The following is a 23,574-nucleotide window of genomic DNA, read 5'->3' as shown; positions in this document are numbered from 1 at the left end:
CTCCCTCTCTCTCTCTCTCTCTGTCCCTCCCCCGCTCACGCATGCTGCTATCTCTCTCTCAAAAATAAACATTTAAAAAAAAAAAATGACTAGGGAAGTTTTCTCCAACCACCAGTTTATGAGATATTGTATATTGCTGTCTGAAAAACTTTTGTTCCCAAAATTCTTTAAGAGATGTCCCTGAGGCCCCCCATTACTGTAACTCAGTGGAAGTTGTGCCCAGCATCATTCAAGAATCCTTCATCGCTCACAAACACACATTGTGCCAGGGAACGCCAGGTAGTATGCAGACATTAACCTCACCCTGGCCTTCTTCCTTTGGGTTGAGAAACAATGAACTGCAGAGGACAAAGGGTGGCCTAACCCTGAAAACCTTGGGAGGGTGAGTGACCAGGACCCACAAAACCAAAGTAGTGGACATACTCACTTTCCACGTCCACTCTACCAAACACCTAACACTACCAAGTACAGGCGCATTGAGACACAGTTAGTTGTCTGTCGCTTGGCCTCCTGCCATCCTTGCAGAAAGGATAGAGGGAATTGCTCATCTCCAAGAAAAAGAAATGACTTGTCAGCTTCTTGTCTCTTGGTTGACAGGCTGACGGTGAATGAAGGGAGGAAGAGACTGGGACATCTGGGTGTACTCGTTTGAAGCCAGAACTTCTATTTAGACATCTAATATTAGGTTGAATCAATCTGTTGACTATCCATTTGCTCATATTTGTATGCTCTCAGAAAGCAAAATTTTTGAGCTCCTTGCTACCAAATCACCTAAGTCAAATCATGAAAGAAAAATTTTAAAGCCTTCCCAGAGTTAATTGCCTTCCTAAAAGTGTAACATTCATTTGAAGGTGGTTTTTGTCTTGTGAAATCATAGTTACTGGTGTTTCCCACTGGGCTGTCAGTCCCCAGAGGACAGGACTGTGCCCCATTCATATCTTAATCCCCAGGAGCCCTGCTCCACGGTCTCACCCTGAGCTTGTACCAGAACACAGAAACTGCACTCCCTTGTACCAGAACACAGAAACTGCACTCCAACACCAGTCTTTCGCTCATAACTGTCCAAATACTTAAATTCAGTGCTCATTCTGTAGCTCTTGCTAGGTGACTCCTTAGATTTCCCTTGACTTTTTATCATAAGCTTCTTTAAGTGTTCTTGGAAATAACCAAGGTATTGAAATGCAAAAAGTGTGGACAGTTCAATTTCTAGCACTTTTTTTTTTTAACCTGCCAGAAGGGTGTTCTAAATGCATCCCCTTCTTTCTCACCCCCTCAGGTATCCGTTACAGCACTGATGTGAGTGTAGATGAAGTGAAAGCCCTGGCTTCTCTCATGACCTACAAGTGTGCTGTGGTTGGTAAGTGATCTCCTTTGTTGCCACCTAATGGCGCTTGGGGAAATATGTTTACATACAGGGTTTCTGTTAGGATGTTATTCAAGGTGCACAGTTTAATGCCCACACCATTTTTCAATCAGCCTTAATTAAGAGTTAGTCTTTTTTTTTTTTAATGGAGGACTTGTTATAGGAATCAATTGGATTTTCTTGAAGTGTAAATCTTTTTTTAAATCCCTTTCTGTACACTGTAAATAAGACCAAATCATAGTAGAAGGGAAATAAATGTTTTTTTCTTTTAGAATTAGGAAAGCACACTGATTACGCATCGTAACTTGCCTAGCCTTATCATTTCTGTTCCTCTAGAGTTTTAGTTAAAGTACAACATTTTAGAAGAGATTGATGTGGGTTTATTTCTTGAATTTTTTGAAACTAAAGCTTAAAGTGTCATATTTATACATTGCATAGTGCTTTCTGCATCTTTAATTTTTTTATCCTTTGTATGGAATAACAACTTGCAGCCTTCTCTTCCAGATGTGCCATTTGGGGGTGCCAAGGCTGGTGTTAAGATCAATCCCAAGAACTATACTGTAAGTAACAAAATGACATTTGTGCACATGATACACTGATGGGGGACTTGTAATTACTGGGCTTCTTTGTGTCCCCCATATCAGTGAGATTAATGGCCCCTATTGCTTTTTAAAGGAATGGAAAAACCAGTAAAGAATTAACACATTGAGTGTTGTGCCATATAAAGGTCACCTGGCTTAACATCAATGATCAATGTCCTTTTTTTCATTTTCTCACTTGGTTAGAAGGTAGTTAATACCTTCATATTCTTAGGCATTTATATCCATGTTGTGTATTCTATAACATAAATATAATATGCTCTATATAAATATAGTATATATTACTATGAGATTTTTGTGTTGGGTTATCAAGGTCCAGTGACAAATGTCTTAATTCAGTAAAAATCTTATTGTTTATCCTATCAGTTCCAAGTTAATTTAAGCCATTACTATACTTTACAGCACCAAAGTAACATCTGTTACAAACATAACATGTATGATTTCATTCTTTTTAAGATTAACCATTTAAATGAAAATATACCATAGGGATTGCTCATAGGGTCCTATATTAATACAAAGAGAACAGGAACTGAGATCTGAGCCCTAATTCTACTGTCTGTTGTTTATATGACCTAATTTGTGATCTGTCATTTTCTCATCTTTAAAATGGAAATGCCTGCTTTATGAGCTTTGAGGATTACACAAGAAGATAGGTGAAAATGTCCTATAGATAGAAAATATAATCCAACTATTACCTATCTCCACCAGTAGTTTTCTGTCAAAAACATTTGTTTCATTGTTGTTTTGTTTTCATGTTTTTCCTTTATAGGATAATGAATTAGAAAAGATCACAAGGAGGTTTACGATGGAGCTGGCAAAGAAGGGCTTTATTGGTACGTATTACCATGCAGGTTTCCGCAGAGTAGGAACATCTAAAAAGTAATGTTCTTAAGGTAAACTCCTGCTTTTACCTGTGTGTACATGGGTAGAACTGCCCTTTTACTCTGAAAAGCTGGGTTCTGTGACAAATATGGTGGACGTACATGGGCCTGTTTTTGATACATCTCTAATAGCAAAGTTCAGGTTCTCACTATGTAGTGTGAACACCAGACGGATCGCTTCCACCTCGTCTCCTTGTACAATCTCTGTTGTGATGTCCAGAAAGATTCTAGGAACTGAATAATACCTGTATTATAAACATTTTTTTAATATGTAGAAATCACTTTCACAGTAGTGATCCTGTTCTGAAAGCAGTGGGAAATCTGATGCCTTTGGAATTGGAGGTTCAGCACAGTGGGCACAGGCTGGGAGGTGAGGGGCCTTACACTAATAGCTCACGCTGCCATCACCGGCTGGTTTGGAGGGTTCCTGGGGCTCCTAATGTTTGTTACTAGGCCCTTTCATCAAACACTAGATCTCTGAGGTGCTGATCTTCACTGGCTTGATGTTTCCGTATCATACTGTCATCTATCTCATGTGCTCTTTCGTATGAGATGTGAATTCTTTGCTGTGATGTGTAAATATTCATTTAATCTTTAATTTTCAAGCAAATTAAGTCTTTATATTTCTTTTGTTGATCTAGAGGGATTCTAATTTGTTTAAATAAAAAAAAATATTTAATAGAATGTTTGCCCTTGTAACATAAAGAAGACTGACTAAAATAAGAAAGAAAATCTACTCTTTCTCTGTTTTCCAGCCCCTGTGTTTTTATTCCCCAATATTCTCCCAACTGTTGGTTGACAGGTTCCTATGAACTTAAGATATCTTTATTTTGAAATGCCCTCTTTTTAGGGGAAAAAAAAGGACATGAAATAAATAAACTAGCATAGAAATAAATAAAAGTTAACGCTAGAACTTTACCAGATTCAATATGTCTTTCATCATTTAAAAGGCATGCAGGGGTGGGGGGCGCCTGGGTGGCTCAGTTAGTTGGACATCCAACCTAGGCTCAAGTCTTGTCTCGCAGTTGGTGGGTTCGAGCCCCTGTGCTGAGAGCTCAGAGCCTCAAACCTGCTTTGGATTCTGTGTCTCCTTCTCTCTCTGCCCCTCCCCTGCTCTCTCTCTGTCTCTCAAAAATGAATAAACATTAAAAAAAAAATTGTAAGTAAACAAACAAAAGGCATGTGGATTCCTGGCATGCCTCCCCCTCAGCACTGCTGTGAGCTCATACTACCACCATACCGGCAAAGCAAGGCACTGGGTAGCTGGAGTTGACTGCCTCCTTTACGGAAATGCCCACTACTTCTGAGATTTGGGGAACTGCTGTCATGTTCAGCCTGTTGACAGCCTTCATGATTTTTATATCATATTTCCTCTTAGCTTAAGTCACAAATGTATTTAATGGTCTTGAGTGGTTTCAGACTTTATTCAGTTGTATTTATTGCCCTTATCTAGAGTATAACCAGCTAATTTTCTCTACATTTATATTGTCAAGTACCTTATAATTCCAAAGGTTAGAAGCAGTTTGACTCCTTGGTTTAAGTACTGAGGCCTCATTGCCTCACACTGCAGCTAACCCGATTATGGCACGTAGAGGGAGGTGAAGGAGTTCTTTCTCTTCCCCCAGGACAGAACTGGTCCTGAGCAAACTTCTGGAACTGATGTCATTTCTCCATTCTTCTCCAACTTCTCTTTCCACACAGTTTGAGAGTATGAGTTAAAGCTGGCTTGGAGTCCTGGCCCTGTCACATTGTGTGCATTTAGGATTAGCTTTTGAGTTTCTGCAAAAACGGTCAGCTGGGGTTTTCATAGGGATGTTGCCGTCCTCACCATGGTGAGTGCTCCAGTCCAGGAATACTGACTGTCCACGGACTTGGGCGTCCTTTAAGGTCTTTCAGTAGTAGTTTGTAGTCTTCGATGCACAGATTTATACCACTTCTGACAAGTTCATTCATAAATTTGTGTGTGTGTGTGTGTGTGTGTGTGTGTGTACGTGTATGCATGTGTGTGTTCTAAGGGATATTGGTCTGTAGGATTCTTTTCTTGCAATGTCTATGATATCAGGATAATACTGGCCTCATAGAATGAGTTAAGAAGTGTTCTCTCGGGGCGCCTGGGTGGCGCAGTCGGTTGGGCGTCCGACTTCAGCCAGGTCACGATCTCGCGGTCCGTGAGTTCGAGTCCCGCGTCGGGCTCTGGGCTGATGGCTCAGAGCCTGGAGCCTGTTTCTGATTCTGTGTCTCCCTCTCTCTCTGCCCCTCCCCCGTTCATGCTCTGTCTCTCTCTGTCCCAAAGGTGAATAAACGTTGGAAAAAAAAAAAAAAAAAAGTTCTCTCCTCTTGTGTCTTTTTTTTTTTTTAAAGCTTGTGAAGGTTGGTGCTAATTCTGCTGTGTGAGTTTAGGTACCACCTTTGCAAACCGTGAAGTTCCCTTGCAATAACCTGATGTCTCCCTCCTTTTATTCCCCTAGTGTATCAGGCACCAGAATTGCCCTTTCAGCTCTTGCTCATGCTCTGTTAAAGCAACTGCACTCTCCAGCCAGTTTTTCACCTTCTTTATACTATTGTGGGATTGAGTGATGGCATTTTAGCTTTCCTGAGGGTAGTTACATGTTCTACAAGGTATGGACTTTCAGACCTGTTCTCTGTAAGATATTTGAGAATTTTTCTGCCACTCAGGAACTATTTGTGATCTGAATGTCAATTTTTGTGTGGAATAGAAAACTCACAAGCCTAATAATATTTTGTGACTTTGGCGTTGGGTAGAGAGAGCTGTCTCACCTTAGGCTGTCTAGATGAATTGAGGTTTTTGAGAAGCAATGTATCATGGTACATTTCTGATTTACAAACTATATTCCTCTTACTTGCTCCTTGCCAATAGCCCTTCTCCAACTGGAATTGTTATTTGAGCCAACAAGGTTACTTGACCCTTGATATTGCTAAAATACTTTTGTAGATACCACCAGAAGGATTCAGGAGCAATTTGTCATTGATACCTTGGGAGAAAAGCAGTATGATTAAACAAATCTTTACTGACATCCTCGAAGTATGTCACTGTAAAGGAATGGACATCATGAGCAAATGGGGATGGTAGAGCCCTTTTGTCAGAGGATGAGGCTAGAATGTGGAATGAATCCTTCCAAGTAGGAGAGTTATATGGAAGGAGAGTAACTTTGGGGAAGTCAGACTTCATGAGGTTTAGAAGCTGCCTAAAGGAAAGGGTACTCAACTCAGGAGGGTAACAGATTGCCGGGAGGAGGGGCAGGACTGTAAAAAGCAAGACTTGACCACTTCGCAGTTGTCTTATGCCATCTTGTGTCCATCGCATCACAACTTGTGCAGAGAAACACATCACCTAGGATCTGGGCGTCTGAGATGGAGGAAGATACTAAAACGTACCTTGTTCTATTGGTTAAAAAGTAAAAAATATAGACTCAGGGACAGCCCTTAGAAAGAACTTTATTTGAGAGACTTAATAGTTTAATCATTTGGGGTGCCTGGGTGGCTCAGTCGGTTAGGTGGCCGACTTCGGCTCAGGTCATGATCTCGCGGTCCGTGAGTTCTAGCCCCGCGTCGGGCTCTGTGCTGACAGCTCGGAGCCTGGAGCCTGCTTCATATTCTGTGTCTCCCTCTCTCTGACCCTCCCCTGTTCATGCTCTGTCTCTCCCTGTCTCAAAAATAAATAAACATTAAAAAAAATTTTTTTTAATAGTTTAATCATTTTTAAAGTTGTGTTTTCCTTTTTATGAAGGTAATGAGTTTGTATGATACAATTGACACAATATAGAAAGTTATAGGGGCGCCTGGGTGGTGCAGTCAGTTAAGCATCCGACTTCAGCCAGGTCACGATCTCGCGGTCCGTGAGTTCCAGCCCCGCGTCAGGCTCTGGGCTGATGGCTCAGAGCCTGGAGCCTGTTTCCGATTCTGTGTCTCCCTCTCTCTCTGCCCCTCCCCCGTTCATGCTCTGTCTCTCTCTGTCCCAAAAATAAATAAACGTTGAAAAAAAAAAAAAAAAAGAAAGTTATAAACAAGGCCGAAATGGAAACCTAGTGAACAAGTGTGAGCATGTCCTTCCAAACTTCTGCACGCAGACAGTGTATACACGTGGAAGGATAGATGCTTAGATATTACACAGATCTAACTAGAGAGGGAAAAAGAATTTTATTTAAATAGGAACACACTATATACGTGCTGTATGAAACCTCCTTTTTTTCCACGTGTGTTTTGGTGAATATTTTTTACATAGATACACTGTATTTTATTTAGTTGACTCACTAGATACTTAGGTTGTTTTGATTCTTACTATTTCGGGAGATGTATTTCTGTGTATCCCTACTTTGGCCGATTTGAGTAGGCATCATTTAACGCATTTTTATCTGAGATCTCAGTGTGGCCATCAGTATTAGTGCTGTCACTAGACTTTTTGTTGTTGTTGTTGCTGCTGCCTGTGGACTAACTTCTTATTATCCTCAAACTTTTTAATTTTCTGTGATCTGAGGAATTGAAAACTAAGGTTTAAAATTGCATACACTGAGTAAGCTTTGAACAACAGGCCAAAGCACAGGTGTAAAGGTATTAATCGGACTTAATTCAGTTGCTTCAACAATGTGTCTTTTTCTTCTTTTCCTACTTGGTGGGGAGGGCTTACCCATCCCTACCCCCGCCCCCAGAAGTGATGTGTTTCTGTGTTGTCTCAGACTCATACACTCCCTAACCGTAAGAGTCATCCTTCTGTAGGGCAAGATGGTACTGTTTACTCTAACTGCAGTTCAAGGAACTGACGTCAAGAGGGGTACACTGATTTGCTTATGCTCACATGTTCAGAAGTTCAGTTGAGTGGCTCACATCTGTCACAGCAGAGGTAACCTCCAAACATAGAGCCAGGAAACACCACCGTAAGAAATTACTATGTAACAGTGTGTGTGTATAATTGTGTAGTGAAACATTTAGCAAATATTTCAATTAGTGGCTAATTTCAACTAATGGCTTCAATTAGTTACACAGATGAAATCTAAAGTTTTCTAACAGTGGTAGCTTTGTTATTATAGAAAATCCCAAGGATCTATGTGTTTGAGAGGAGTTTATCTTAAAAGCTGGCACACTGCCCTTTCCTTGTGCCCCAGGTCCTGGCATCGATGTGCCTGCCCCAGACATGAGCACGGGCGAGCGGGAGATGTCCTGGATTGCTGATACCTATGCCAGCACCATCGGGCACTATGTAAGTACCCACCGAAGGTCCTGAGGGCCTCATTCGCCATCTACGAGAAATAGCAATTAAGCTCATTGTATGTGGAAGGTGAGAATTCTCTGGGTTTTTCTCCTCTCCTTTAATCATGTCTTGATTGGCATATTATTTTACTTCCCTCTCTCCAGTCACAAACCATAAATGTAGTGAATATGGCCTGAGCTTTCATTTACATGCCTCCCCATCCTGAAAGCTGGGATGGAGCCTCGAAAGCGGATCACCTGCTAGGCAGAGCAGGACATGCTGCAAGACACTAGAAGGGAAGTAAAGAAGCAGATGAGGTCTGGAGATAGTGTAATACAGAGATAGAGTTACATCTCTGAAAGAAGGCTTCCTGGATGAGGTGTCTGGGCTAGACCTTAAAAATGGGCAGAATTTGAACACGGAGGTTGCGGGGATAGGAGGAGAAACAGGAGAGCTCAGACCGTTAGGAGATGAGGCATATTAGAAAGGTGATAGAAGAGCGAAGAAATACATGAACTAGGACAAAAATACTCAAGGCCAGTGAGAGGGGAGCCTGTGGTGCTGACCCTGTCTTGGGGGCTGAGGGGGCTGGTGGTGTTGGGCTGCCCTGGAGCCCGGGGGCCCTGGGGGCTAGGGAGATGCAGTGGTGCATGGCAGAGATAGGCTCCGCAGGACTGCAGTGGATGTGTGTCATCAAGGAAAAGGAGACCCGGGAAGACTGAATCTAGGGGACGGAGCAGAAGTAGTGCCACTAATGCAGAACACAAAAAGAAAAGCCAACTTTCCGTTCTTGGAAAAGGGTTGGAACCTTGAAAAACACTTAAGGGGTAGGAATCGAAAGGGAGTTGAAACGACGTACATTAAAAATGCATACATGGAGTACCTCTGCCACGCAAGCAGGGTTTCCAGTACAGTTGGGATAAATGAGAGCAGGGGAAGTTCTCATGCTGTGAAAAGGTGTAAGGGGGCCTGGCCAAGCCTTTGCAGGTGACATCAGAAAAGGCCTCCGTGAAGGAGTAATCTTCTATTCTGCACTCTGAACATTGAATAGGATCAGCTGGGGAATGGGTGGGGGTGCGAGTGTGGCAGGCAGAAGGAACCACTGAGCAAAGTTCTGGAATGCAGAAGAGGGGAACCTGAGACTGAGAGGAGACCGTGGTAGTCAGAGGGGAAAGTGAGAGAGTAGGGCACAGGAGAGGCCAGTTAGAGGAAGGTCGGACTAGATCATCACCCCACGAGTGACAGCAGAGACTCTGGTTCTTTGTCCTGAAACCAGAAGGAAGCTGGGGACTGCTAACTATAAGCAGGTGTGAGGCATTTTGAGCGCCACTCTGTGTGCAGCAGAGAATTGGGACTGTTGGGGGCAGGACACCATACAGGAGCCCAGAAGAGAGGGGGTACTGGCCTGCCCTGGAGCTGGGGAGAAATGGACGGACTAAAGAGGGATTTAGAGGGAAAGCAGTCAGTCATAGAAGAATGAGAAGTGCTGAGAGTTCCATGTGGTGATGTTAAGGGAGGGGTTTCTGGGAAGAGACCAGTTCAGCAACTAGATCATTCATGGGACGGAGATTGGAGCCAGGCTGCAAGGGGGTGTTGAGAGAGGGAAGTAGGGCATGAAGAGTAGCCTTCCCTGAGAAGAATGGCACTGGACAGCAGAGAGAAGACTTGAAAGGTGGCTGTTGCCCAAAGAGAAAGGTTTTTGTTGTTTTGTTGGCAAGTTGACTGGCTATGGCCCCAGATTCCTCCATGTGAGAGACGATGGGAGAAAGGTGTGAACAGTAGAGGTAGCAGAATCTTCCAAGGGAACAAAGTCCTCATGAATTTTCCTTTTAAGGCCCTTAGTGGAAAGATGAGCCTTGGAGAAGAGAAATATTCCCTCCTGAGAAGAAGGAAGGGGGCTGCAGCATGCAGGGGAGGAATTCAGACCCCGGGCTGATGTCTGAATTTCTGAGGGAGTGCAGTCTGTGGGTGGGAGCACGGGTGGGCAGCCCGGATTCTCACGCTCCCTCACACACCAGCTCTGTGACCCATGACAGGTGCCTAGAGCTCTCTGTGCCTCCGTCTCCTCGTGTGTAAGACGACAATGTAATAGCACCCAGTGGGGGTTAAGTGGCTAGTAATATAATGCACTTAGAACAGCGCCCACTCCTTAGTAAAACACACAGTATTACATCAGGTGAATTGCATAAATCCCTGAAATGAAACAGGAGCAGTATGAGACTCTTGAAAGAATTTTTATTTCAACTGCCACTCCCTAAAATGATGCTTTTCCATGTCACCTTTTGATGTTAAATGAGTTCTGGATATGGTCTCTCATTCTTTTTAAGCGAGACACTAGACTGAAGAGTGCAGAGTAGTGGGCCATGTATCAATCATTATTTGTGGCTCATTCCCAGTGGTTAACAACAAAAGGAAATTTTGTGAGGCTCTGCCAGCAAACCCCGGCGAAAGACTTCCTTCTTAAAGTGACACCAAAATCAGGGCCTAAAAGTAAGGAAGCTACAGTTTTTCTGATTTAGATGTAGACCTGAACATGCTGCAACTTGTGTCTAATCCTGCCCAGAGGCACAGGCCTGGGAGGGAGGGGTGTTGTCGGTGGGCTCCCGGGACAGTCAGGTGTGCTGGGGGGCTGGGGGGCTGGGGAGCTGGGCAGCTGGCGCTGGGCCTGACCTCGACAGGACTGTGGCTCCAGCATTTGCATTTGCACTGTTTAAAAGCATTTGGCACTAGGTTTGCAATTCTGCGTTCACAAGTGTTAATTATTCATGAAGGCAAACTGTGGGAAAACTACTAATTTCTGTAAATCACTTTACTAACTACTTTCTCTTTTTTTAGCTTTTATTCTTTTTGCTGGCAGTTATGCAGCTAATATAATTCTAAGTTGTCTTGGTAAAAATAGTTAAACAATACAGATAAAATCCAGGTCACTTTTTAACTCACCCAGCTAGAACATCTATTGGAGGGTAGGATTATGGTGTGAAGTAAGGCACTTCATCTTACTTTACATGGGTAACAGAGTGCCCCACGAGTTTATTAAGTAGCCATACCATCCATACTTTGTCCACGAATTTGAAACGCCTCTTTCATTTTGTGTGGGTTTCCTGTATGTGGTAGGACTGTCCAGTTTCTCCTGCCCCACTGATCAATCTGTCTCTCCTGCATGTTCTGGCTGATACAGTTGACGGTATATTTGATATACCTCGGAAAGGACGCTCTCCCGAGCCCTTTCATTTTCCTAATTATGGTTGTTTCTGAACAAGAATACATGGTCAGTTCACAGACTACAGAAAGACGGGTGGTGAAGACAGATCCTCTCCCACCCTGCTTTCCAGAGCACACTGCTGCCACCAGAGGCCCTCCCCTCACGGTGTAGGCAGGAGCGGCTCCGTCTCACCCACATATACCTTTCTGCTTCCCTAACCCCAACGATACCATACTAAGTGCACAAAAAAATGTGACTTCCTAGAAGTAGAATCTTTGGATTAATGGGTATTTTTATTTGGTAGGTATTCCTGCAAACCCCTTAGTTATTTTGTCTTTTTTTTTTTTTAATTTCTTGAATACTTTTGTTAATCCACTCTTATTTGAACTTGAATATTATCTTTCAAAGTTCTTTTTTTTTAGGGGCGCCTGGGTGGCTCAGTCGGTTAAGCATCCGACTTCGACTCAGGTCATGATCTCACAGTTGGTGAGTTCAAGCCCCGCATCGGGCTCTGCACTGACAGCTCAGAGCCTGGAGCCTGCTTCAGATTCTGTGTCTCCCTCTGTCTCTCTGCCCCTCCCCTGCTTGTGCTCATTCTCTCTCTCTCTCTCTCTCTCTCTCTCTCTCTCTCTCTCAGAAATAAACATTTTTAAAAAATAAAGTTCTTTTTTTTTAAGTGGCATTTTATTGAATTTCTAAATTAGTTGAGCAGAAGAGTATCTTAACCATATCGAGTGTTCCCATCTAACCAAGAACACCATAATATCTCTTCCTACTTAGGCTCCATTTTGGTGACGAGCTCAAGTTTTATAGTAGATTTTAAGACACATGTGAGATGTGTACTCCAACTTAATAGGGCTTAAATATTTTTAAGGGAATAATATTTTAAGCAGAACTATCTCTAGTTTCGTGATATTATTATTTGTACTTGATGATGTTAAATTCCTAAAAACCTTGTTTATCCCATTGGACAATATAGTCTATTTTATTATATATTTTCTAAGAATAGAAATCTGAAAAAGTAAGTTTTCTCCCTATTGGTGAATGTGTACCATGAGCACACACATAGTCTTAATGAGCATATTAGTTAGAAATGTGACATCTTGACTTTTTCTTGCAGGATATTAATGCCCATGCCTGTGTTACTGGTAAGCCCATCAGTCAGGGTGGAATCCATGGACGGATCTCTGCTACTGGCCGGGGAGTTTTCCATGGAATTGAAAACTTCATCAATGAAGCTTCTTACATGAGTATTTTAGGAATGACACCAGGGTTTGGAGACAAAACGTTTGTTGTTCAGGTAAGAATGTTTGCTTTTTTAAAGAATAACTGATCTACATAAAGGAAGTTTTTCAGTGTTTTTAGATTTACAGTTTTTAAAATGTCATTCTTTTGAATCTTTTAAATTCCAGAGTGAATGTTTTCAGAGTAATACATGCCTTATTTTTTGAACCTTGGTATAATTCGTGTGACTAGTACCAATTTAAGTATCTTGCAGATACATATGAAACTATCACCAACTTCTTTGGGTCAAAATTTAAATTGAAATTTAAACTTTGAATTAAAAGTTGAATATTTCAACTTTGAGAAAGAATGGGCTTGCTATTTGGATATTTTACTGAGTGGAATCTAAATTAAGTTGAATGCTACTTTTTTATTTTTGTTTTTGAATCCTCTTTTGAAATAGAATAGAATTCATATGCCTCCCAGTGAGTGACTTTATGTTGTTGCAACCATAGGACACCTGGTCATCAGGGCCTGAGGATTTGGGTGGCATGACTGACCACTGCCAGTTCTTTATAAGCCACAAGGCTGCACCAAACTAAAGTTCTTTGGGACCCATTATCACAAATTAATGGGTTCTATGTTCTGAAACAAATTGCTAAAGAGAAGCCATTTAGTACATTGTTTCTTATGGCAAAGGATTCTGAGAATTCTTCCTAAACTTACAGAAGGGGTACTGGTCAGAATCGACTTTACCATGTGCACTAAGACTTCAGTTTCTATATCACGTGTAATTGTTCTTTACAGGGATTTGGGAATGTGGGCCTGCACTCTATGAGATATTTACATCGTTTCGGTGCTAAATGTATTGGTGTTGGTGAATCTGATGGGAGCATATGGAATCCAGATGGTATTGACCCAAAGGAACTGGAAGACTTCAAATTGGTATGTCAATCTAATATCTCAATAGTCTGACTACCGTGAATATTGTAAAGTTGAAATAAGTCTTATTAAAATCTATTTCCATTGTTTACTTTTTAAAATGTAACCCAAAGAGCTCTTAATAGATGAGTCTTCATGTCATAGGCTCTAAACATAAACATTTAAACAGTGATGTAGCCATTAATTCTGATTTTTCAATCAATTTCAGCAACATGGATCAATCCTGGGCTTCCCCAAGGCAAAACCCTATGAAGGGAGCATCTTGGAGGCTGACTGTGACATACTGATCCCTGCTGCCAGCGAGAAGCAGCTGACCAAGTCCAATGCACCCAGAGTCAAAGCCAAGGTGAGAGCATGATAGAACCTGAGCTCAGCCTTACCAATGTAGAATGCCCTGAGGGTCATAGAAAAGCTCTTAGTTGGCTTTCCTTTTTTTCACACCTTTATTGGGATGTAATTCACATACCATACAGTTCACCCAAGTGTAAAATTTCATAGCTTTTCGTATATTCACAGTTATGCAGGCATCCATCACCATGAGTTTCCTCTTAAACCAAGCTTCCAAAAAGCAGTTAGGAAAATAGAAAGGTAAAAAATAGAACGCTTTATAGAACAAAATAACTCTTAATAATTGCATTCAGGGGCGCCTGGGTGGCGCAGTCGGTTAAGCGTCCGACTTCAGCCAGGTCACGATCTCGCGGTCCGTGAGTTCGAGCCCCGCGTCGGGCTCTGGGCTGATGGCTCAGAGCCTGGAGCCTGTTTCCGATTCTGTGTCTCCCTCTCTCTCTGCCTCTCCCCCGTTCATGCTCTGTCTCTCTCTGTCCCAAAAAAAAATAAATAAACGTTGAAAAAAAAAAAATTAAAAAAAAAATAATTGCATTCAAACTGGAGTTCTGCCTCTTCCCGCCCCCACTCCCCTGCCCATCCCCCTGCCCATACACACACACACCTCTTGCACCTGCTGGAGGGGTTTGTGGTGATGTTGGTATTTCTGTATGTCCTGACTCTCTTGCAGATCATTGCTGAGGGTGCCAATGGGCCGACAACTCCAGAGGCTGATAAGATCTTCCTGGAGAGGAACATTATGGTGATTCCAGTAAGTCATCTATCTGTGTTTACCAGGTTTTAAATGTACTTGAAACCCTAACTGTCTTCTGTGAGGAATTGTGGGGAGAAGAAGATCATCATTCATTTCCCAAGCTATAGTGAATTCTTCATCTGTATTTTGCTTTTAAGTAAATAAAGTAGAAGCATGCCTAGTGTAAAAAGCCTATCAATTTTCACTTTGACCTGAACTTTTTCTTCCAACTTCAGGCTCTTTCTTGAGTATGTATTTAGCCTTCTTAAGAATCTAATCATAGGGCGCCTTGGTGGCTCAGTTAGTTAAGCATCCGCCTCTTGATTTCAGCTCGGGTCATGAGCCCATAGTAGTGGGATCAAGCCTTGTGTCAGGCTTGTGCTGACAGTACTGAGCCTGCTTAGGATTCTCTCTCTCTCTCTCTCTCTCTCTCTCTGCCCCTCCCCCCCTCGCTCATGTGCACACTCTCACTCTCAAAATAAATACATAAACTTTAAAAAAAGAATCCAATTATATAAATGTATATTGTGCTAGAAATACAAATTCTAACGTGAACAATGAGCTTTGGTGTAATTTCTAACCTTATGCATTTCAAATGTCCCTTGCTGCTTTACTCAGAAAGCGAATATGAGGAATATGTGTTTTGGTTTTCACTGGGTAAGCATGGGGTTATTTGCAAGTGGAAGTTAGTGTGGACTTACGATGCATTTAGGACTTTTGCTGAAAACACTTAAGAAATTCAGTTTAGCTGAAACAGACTGCCCTTAGGTAGTAGGAGAAGGAACGCTGATCTGGTGAGGCACTCTGTGGACAATCCAGTGCATCGTTGAGTGGGCAAACAGTTTTGTCTAAATACTTCTTTGGGAAAGAAGCTCTAACCATAGTTGATCAAATGCTTGTTAGTTAATAAACAAAAAAGTTAATTTTTTTCAAAATGGAAAAAAAAAACTTAAGTGGATTGGGAAGGACGTTAGTTGAATTTAAATGTGAAATTCCTTTTTTTTTTTTATATATATTTATTTATTTTGGAGAGAGTGCAAGCGGGGGAGAGGCAGAGAGTGGGGGACAGAGGATCCGAAGTGGACTCTGCACTGACAGGCTGACAGTATCGAGCCGATGCAGGGCTTGAACTCACAAACCGTGAGATCATGACCTGAGCCGAAGTCGGACACTCAATCGATTGAGTCACCCAGGTGCCCCTGAGTGTGAAATTCCTGATACAATCTAAGATATATTTGGGAAGTTTGAAGCTTAATCTGCTTTGATGTTAAAATGGATCTCTGATGTTCATGAAAGCTTTCAGTAAAGCCATGATCTTCTCATTTCTTTGGTGTCTTCCCTGTCACATTTTTGTGTGTAGGATCTCTACTTGAACGCCGGAGGAGTGACAGTATCCTACTTTGAGTGGCTGAAGAATCTAAATCACGTCAGCTATGGCCGTTTGACCTTCAAATATGAAAGGGATTCTAACTACCACTTGCTCAGTGAGTTCTGATGACCTTGTTCAAAAACAATCTTTGGGGCCAGCTAAAAGGCTAGAACTAGCTTACACTTGAAAAGGACTGTTCGCTTTTTGTAATCCTAGAGAATTTAATCTCAGAAAATCATATTCTTCTCTCTCATGAGTCTTAGGACCAAAAATTATATTCAGGTGTTTACCCCGTGATATAATGTTTCTATAACATCATCTATAAGTTAATAAATATAAAGAGTATCCTTTTAAGCCAGGAACTCCTAGTGAGACTCATCCATTCCAGTCTCTGGTTGCTCCTAGTAAAGGCCTTTCTAGCGTCAAGAATTTTTGGAGTCTTCTGATGCAAGTGTGGTTTTCCTTGACGAGAGTAGCTCCAGAGTTAATGGTCCAGTCTCATCAAGCTGGAATAAGACCAAGACCTCCAACCGAGCTTTACTCAGCCCTCTCTGAGAATCTGGGTGAAGTGTTCCATCGATTTCCGTTTCTTTTTCCCTCAGCATTTTCTTTTTAACAGAGCCAAGGAAAAACCGTGGTAATGGGTGTTATGGAAACAGAGCAGTGACCTAAATTCACATTTATGTAGGAATTTGGCAAAGTGCTTTATTCCCTTTTAACAGAGTTTTAAATGATTAACCCTTTTATGTCATTAGTGTTGAAGGTTTCTAAACTCTGTATTCATTTTTGGGTTGTGGATATAGTTTGAGACTACTTTTGGTTGTACTTCAGTTTTTTTTTTTTCCTACTAGCAATGTCTTAACTTCATCTCTTGGTTTTTTATAGTGTCTGTTCAAGAAAGTTTGGAAAGAAAATTTGGAAAGCATGGTGGAACTATTCCTGTTGTGCCCACGGCAGAGTTCCAAGACAGGATATCGGTGAGTGTGCTGTGACAGGATTACACTTTCCACACCCAGCCAGCTCTTACTTTAGACCCAGGCCAGTTGATTGGGGTTATGGGTGGTCAGCAATATGACAGTGATGATAGGCTCTATGTGTGCTTTGTACGCTCCTCTCTCGCTACATTCCAAATGTGGAGTAAGAAATTTAGTTTAAAATAAATATATTTAATGGTCCTTCCAATCTTGATCCTTATGCAATACAGATGACTCAACAGGTGGTTCTAACCTAATTGTGCAGAATTACTATGTATCTCTTTAGCTCCAGAGAAATAGAATAGAGAAGTAAACATTAGGGGCGCCTGTCTGGCTCAGTCAGAAGAACATGGGAATCTTGATCTCTGAGCCCCACGTTAGGTGTAGAGATTACTTAAAAATAAATAATTAAATGAACTTCTAAAAAAAAAAGAAAATCTTTAAAATAAAAACAAAGTAAACATTAAATTGAACTATATGAAGAATTGAAATTGCTATGTGGGCATGAATAAGAGTGAAAGAAAGCAGGTGTGTGTGAATTAGCTGTTGACGGGACTGAGTGGTAGTGCTCACACGCCATGAAGGGAACTTCCCCAGTAAATGCCAGAGACTTGAAAAGCAGAGTCAGGGGCGCCTGGGTGGCTCAGTCAGTGAAGCGTCTGACTTCGGATCAGGTCATGATCTCACGGTTTGTGAGTTCGAGGCCCATGTCAGGCTCTGTGCTGACAGCCTGCAACCTGCTTCGGATTCTGTGTCTCCCTCCTCCTCCTCCTCCCCCTCCTCCCCCTCCTCCTCCTCCTTCTTCTTTCTCTCCCTCTCTTTCTCCCTCTCTCTCTCTCTAAAATAAAAGTAAAACATTAAAAAAAGAGAAAAGTCATAGGAAATAGGCCTAGAAAGGAAAGTGTTCAATCTCATTGTTAAAGAAATACAAATTAAAATAAGGTTTCTTTAATGTATTAAACTAGCAAAAACAATCGATCATGACTCACCATGTCTGTAGCGAAACAGTTGTACCTTTATTTTGATGACAAGGCAGATTGGTGCAGCTCTTTAGAAATTTGAAGAGCTATTACAGTTTTGCTGCCCGTTGACACTATCCTAACATCCCCCCTGCAAATTTATCCTAAGGAAATAATTCTAAAGGAGAGAAATGGCTCCATGCAAGATGATGTCGTTGGAACGGTGTTTGCAGTCAGGTTTTTTAATTAGGTTTAATAGTCTACATATACATGGCAGGGAAATGGCTAAGTTGTAATAGATCTTCTGAAATATTCAGTCATGGAAAGTAATGTAAGATTATATTACAACATGGGGAGCAGGGGAAGTTAAGGTTTTGTTTTGCAGAAGAAAAGATGCTTTTGCCACTCAGGGTATTAACCATTCCCCTAAATGAACCTTCATCTTTCCCGGACCATGTCTCTGTTAGCTGCAGTCCCTCTGTCTGCGGTGCCCTGACCCGCTCCCTGCTCAGGTAGCCCGCCCCTGAAGATCCCTCTGTGGGCCGGAATCGCACACATCCTTCCACCACACGTATCCAGGCAGCCCTTGCTATGGCCACCACCCCTAGATGGGCTTCTTGCTCCTCCCTGTGGTCGCCTGTGTCCCAGCCCAGGCCTGGCATGCAGCTGTCGCTCAGGCCGAAACCTGAGGAGGAGTGCAGCGGAGGACAGCCAGTTAGTTAGGGAGGCAGCCCGATGGCTTGCTGTTTGTGCTGTCTGAAAATAACCTTTGCCAGGACACTGGCCTTTCAGTGCTTCAAATTCCGGACCTTAATCCTGTGTCTCACCTCTTACTGAATGACTTGTCACAGGAGTTTTGTAGTAAGTTTAAAAAACAGGGTTTTTTTCCCAGCTGCTTCCCTCTAGTTCCCCCTCCACGGCCATGCTCTGGCCCTTCCAGGCCCCACATTATTGACCGTCTTTTCACTGTCCCCCGTCACCCCGGGATGTCCTCCGTTCTCTGAATTCCACACTCCGTCATTAGTCACTCCGGCTTGTTTTGCTCAGCGTACCCCTTGCTGACACCCGGACCCTCCTGAAACCCAACCGTGCTCCCTCCACACCTGCAGCCCTGTCACCGTAATCCTGACCACGAAACTTAAGTGCGCAGCCGGTGCTGTCCGGCAGTCATCCTACTTTTTCCTGGTCTTTCACTTTCTCATTCTTCTGATTGGCTGTATCACACGTTCTCCTCTTCTCTGTCCCCTGCACTCCAGCACCTGACCTGGGATCTGCCCACAGAGAAAACAGCAGTCAGAGAACTTCCCAGCACCCAACCCAACTCCGGGCACCTGCACCCTGTCTCCTGTCACAGAGCGACTCCGTGTGCCTGCATCTAAGCCCATTCTCAGCTCCCCGGGTGCACTGCTCGAGTGCGCATCCTCCCCCTCCTCCATCATCAGTCACTCCTATCAGCGTGCCGAATGCGGTCTTAAAACAAAATGCATCTCAATCCCAGCTCTCTTCCAAACTTTGTTCTTGCCGTGTGCATTTCCCTTTCCCTCACAGCAGACGCCCTGAAGAGTTGCGTCCATTGCGTCTCCAGTTCTCCTAGGCTCAAACCTGCCCTGGTGCCCGCCACTCCGCCACAACTCGTCTTGTGCAAGCACCGGCATCACTAGATCCAGTGACCGCTTTTCTGCCCTCATCTTACTTCTCCTGTCAGCACCTGCTGTCACGAGTGATCGTCCCCCCCTGAAGCTAGTCTCCTGGCTTCCAGAACCCCACATCCTCACTGATTTTCTTCCTGCCTTTCCCTCACATTGCCTTCTGTGATCCTCACCACCTCTCCACACTCTTAACATGGGAAGGCCCCTGGCCCTGAATCACTGCTCTGTCTGAATTCAGAATCTTTGTGATCTCACCCAGACTTCCGGTTTTCGGTCAACGTATAGGCTGCCTCCCCCGACTAGAATATAAACTCCACGAGAGCAGAGAATTTTCATTATTTGTTTTCTGCTTTGTGCCCTGTGCCTAGAAGAGTGCCTGGCACGTAGTAACCACTCCATAAATGTTTGATGAGTAAATGAATGAGGGAGAGAAAGGCAGTACTGTACCTGTAGAACAAGTTTTTTCTTCCTCACTTAGTAGGACAGATCAAGGTTTGACCCAGCTGTTTGTTAACAGATACAAATGTATATAGAAATACACCTCCTGGCATACAGAGTGCCAACTACGTGAAGATCAGAGTAGACACATTTGGGTGGTGATCCACTTTTAAGTTTTCATCTCGCATAGCAGGATATATGTTTGATAGCTAGGTAGGACAAACTGGAATGGGGCAGTAGTTAATTGTCCTAAAATTTTATTGTAATTTATTTGTTTGTTTGTTTATTTATTTAGAGAGAAAGAGTGAGGGCACATGTGCACCTGTGCACAAGCAGAGGAGGAACAGAGAGAGAGAATCCCAAGCAGGCCCCACTCTGTCAGCACAGAGCCCAATGCGGGGCTCAATCTCAGGAACTATGAGATGTGTGACCTGAGCCAAAATCAAAAGTCAGACGCTTGACCAACTGAGCTACCCAGGCTCCCCGTCCTAAAATTTTAGAAAGCGTTCCAAAAAACAAATTAGGTACTTAGAGGAATCCATTGATACAAATTGACTTACAGAAATAATTGGCATTGGAACGAGATGAGCACTCCTGAGTACACAGCCGGGTTTCTGCCACAGAGCACCTGTTGGAGGGGGCCACACTCCTTTCTGTGCCTTGTGCGGTGTCCCTGTTAGCTGGGAAGCAGAGATGAACACTTGTTGCTGTGGGCATCTGTGAATCGGGTGGGTGACCAGTGCTGGCCTCACTACTTGCCCTCCTGTTTCTTGTGCATACTTTCCTGTGTACGTTCATTTTACCATGATCTTATTTCAGGAGTATCTGTTCACGGTCAAATGCAATGAAAACTAAACTGGGGTTAAAGCACAACTATTTAGCTATCGAGATACTGTATGGAAATTAAATGTATCTTTGCCAAAAGACAAAACAATTCTGTCTGGCGGTATATTGACTTGAGAATCCCTTGTGCTCTTACAATTGAAGCGTGTCTTTGTGTGGTTTTGTTAAACTTCTGGTCTTTTCCCTAACAGGGGGCATCCGAGAAAGACATCGTGCACTCTGGCTTAGCTTACACTATGGAGCGTTCTGCCAGGGTACGTGTGCAATGCTGTTTGCCTTTCTGCTGGTGACCTGCAGCACAGCTCAACCGTGTCACCTCAGCTGCCAGATTGTGTGTGCTGTGGTCGAAGACAGCAGTCTGTTTACACGTTCTTCATTCGTGTGTAGCAAAATGCATGCTTGTTCAGTCTTAAATGACGGGCAGTGTTTTCAGGGTGTTCAGTATGTCTGCCGGGCTTTGGGAAATAAATGGTAATACCAGGTTAGGCGGGAATGGTGTTCGGCAGTTAGCTTTAGCTAGACATCACACAGTCAGCCAAACTGGATTGCAGTTGAGTACACCACTCTATTATCGCTACAGGAAACTACCTCACTGGAGAATTTGGTATAAACAAAAGGTTTTTTGACCCCTTGCTCCTTATTTCAAGACCTTAAACGCACTTTGATGCATTTCCCTCATTTCTTCTTGAGTTCAAACTCTGTCTACCCACCCTTAAGTTGAAATAGCATAAGCAGCCATTGATGATGGTGCTCGTTGTTAATTTGTTATAGCAATTTGTTGTCAATACAACTGATATACCGTAAATTCACCCTTTTAAAGTATACGGTCCACAACCTTAAACATATTCACAAAGCTCCAGCACATTTTCAGCACCCCATTCTGAGTTTTATAAAATTATCACCAAGTCTAACAAGGAGCTTACTCCAGATAACAGGGCGTCTAAAGGCCGGAGACAGCTCACATCTAAAGAGCAGCTCCTTACTGCTGCCTAGTCAGTGGCATACTTTGGTTGCAGAGAACAGGTCCTTCCTGACGGGTTCTATGCCTGAGTCCTGCGCTGCCGTGGTGGCCGAGGCTCCTCGCACCGCATGCACACTTCACCGTGTTTTCTCCTGCCTTTCAGCAAATCATGCGCACGGCTATGAAGTATAACCTGGGGTTAGACCTGAGAACGGCTGCCTATGTCAACGCCATTGAGAAAGTCTTCAAAGTATACAATGAAGCCGGTGTGACCTTCACCTAGATGGAGTGTGGCTGACCTCTTCACTGCCCTCTTCCCTCTTCATCTGCAGGCCCTTCACAAGTTTACATGTAACCACAGGAATCTGTCTCTCTCTCTCTCTCTCTCTCTCTCTCTCTCTCTTGACTTCATAGATAATGGACATCATTCTCAACAAGTCAGTCCAAATCAGGCCCTTTGAGAAAAAAGAAATTAAGGTTAGGGGATCATGTACAAGCTGATGAATATGAACATAGAAATTACCTAAGCCAGAGAGCGATTTGGGTATTTTGCCTTTAAATGAAAAGTCCCTTCCATCCGGCTATACCGCCTTGCTCCGCAGCTGCTTCCCAGTACAGCCAGAGCTGTGGCCAGGAAAGCACCTGTCATCCAGGAGCAGTCAGTTGCTTATTACTTCAGCTCTGGACAAATCTGAGACGTGCTGTAACTTTGACACATCTAAGTAGCAGGTGTGTGGCATTTTCAGAAGGTGGCATGGTCCTCAAGTGAGTTACTGGTATTTTTACATCAGCAAAATAACTCAATTTTACAGATTGCAACAAAAATAAAAGCTATTTCTCTTTATGCATTTTATTCTTTTAGAATAAAATAAGTATGTGCTGCTGTAATAAAATTGCCTTTAATCACTTAATAAGCCTAACCTTGACTCAAGCAGTGAATGCCTATAAACATAATAAATGAAAAAGCTAGTATTTTTATAACATAAAACAGTATCATTTATAGCTTATCAATCATGTATTGTCCAGCAAAAATAAAAGGCCCGATGGAGAATTAAGTTATCTTCATAACTGCAAATGATGGAGGCTATTTTTGTTAAGACTGTCAGAATTCACTAACCACAATTACGACATATAGTCCAAAGAGTGCAGTAACCTCCTTATCATGTTAATTAATTGTTCTCTGTTGAAGATCTACTGTGTTGTCTAATTGAACAATAATTCAAGTTGAGCGTCCCAGAAAAAATACCACTTGGGCTCCCACTTTGGAGTCTTGCTGGCGACTCTGAGCCGTGCCAATGGCCCCGACTCGCCCTGACTTTGTGTCCTCTGTTAGAGGCCTGTATTCTGCACACAGCTTCATTACCAGTGGGCTGAAAACAACCTTGGGTTGAGTGTTTTGTTTGGGGGTTATTTCGCCAAGGCCTTTTGAACAGTAGTGTCCCAATGAAGTACTAGATATTATTTATGTAAGAATGAGCTTTTTTTTTTTTAAACGACAATATCCTTTCAGAAATTTCTAACTACTTTGTAACTGCATGACTTAACCTGGTGATAAAAGCAGTTATTAAAAGTCTACCTTTTCCAAAGCTTATGTTTCTCTTGTGTGTTTTTATATTTGATAGTATCTCTTTTAGTAAATAATAAAACTACAGTTGGGTTTCTAAGGACTTTTGCAACAACCACCTATATAACACTTTTTTCCACTACATTATGAGCTGCCCAGATTTTATTAGTGAATTCTTTTGTGTTTCATTCTGTTAAATAGTATCAATGGCTATTCTTGGAAGAGGTTTTAGTGCTCAAAGCTGATATACTGAGGTAATTCTTAGTGTCTCTTTGTAATGAAGGACATTTTCATCGATTGGGGTTTTTGTTTTTAATAATTT

General features: G+C 42.6%; 1 protein-coding gene across 1 annotated transcript in view; it reads left to right on the top strand.

Moving 5' to 3' along the window:
- The window catches only part of GLUD1 (glutamate dehydrogenase 1), a 38,258-nt gene extending 14,984 nt beyond the window's left edge, over positions 1-23,274 (top strand). The window contains exons 2-13 of the mRNA XM_045437933.1: positions 1,277-1,357; positions 1,868-1,923; positions 2,732-2,795; positions 7,964-8,058; positions 12,372-12,551; positions 13,283-13,420; positions 13,626-13,763; positions 14,433-14,513; positions 15,856-15,979; positions 16,750-16,841; positions 20,919-20,981; positions 21,852-23,274. Coding sequence (XP_045293889.1) covers positions 1,277-1,357; positions 1,868-1,923; positions 2,732-2,795; positions 7,964-8,058; positions 12,372-12,551; positions 13,283-13,420; positions 13,626-13,763; positions 14,433-14,513; positions 15,856-15,979; positions 16,750-16,841; positions 20,919-20,981; positions 21,852-21,971 — 1,232 coding nt within the window. The 3' untranslated portion in view covers positions 21,972-23,274. The remainder of the gene's footprint in view (positions 1-1,276; positions 1,358-1,867; positions 1,924-2,731; positions 2,796-7,963; positions 8,059-12,371; positions 12,552-13,282; positions 13,421-13,625; positions 13,764-14,432; positions 14,514-15,855; positions 15,980-16,749; positions 16,842-20,918; positions 20,982-21,851) is intronic.
- The last annotated feature ends 300 nt before the right edge of the window (positions 23,275-23,574 follow it).

Source organism: Leopardus geoffroyi, chromosome D2, assembly GCF_018350155.1.
Source record: "Leopardus geoffroyi isolate Oge1 chromosome D2, O.geoffroyi_Oge1_pat1.0, whole genome shotgun sequence".
NCBI classification, from domain to species: Eukaryota; Metazoa; Chordata; class Mammalia; order Carnivora; family Felidae; genus Leopardus; species Leopardus geoffroyi.
Note: the sequence above shows the minus strand (reverse complement) of the source record. Positions and strands in the feature narration are given on the sequence as shown.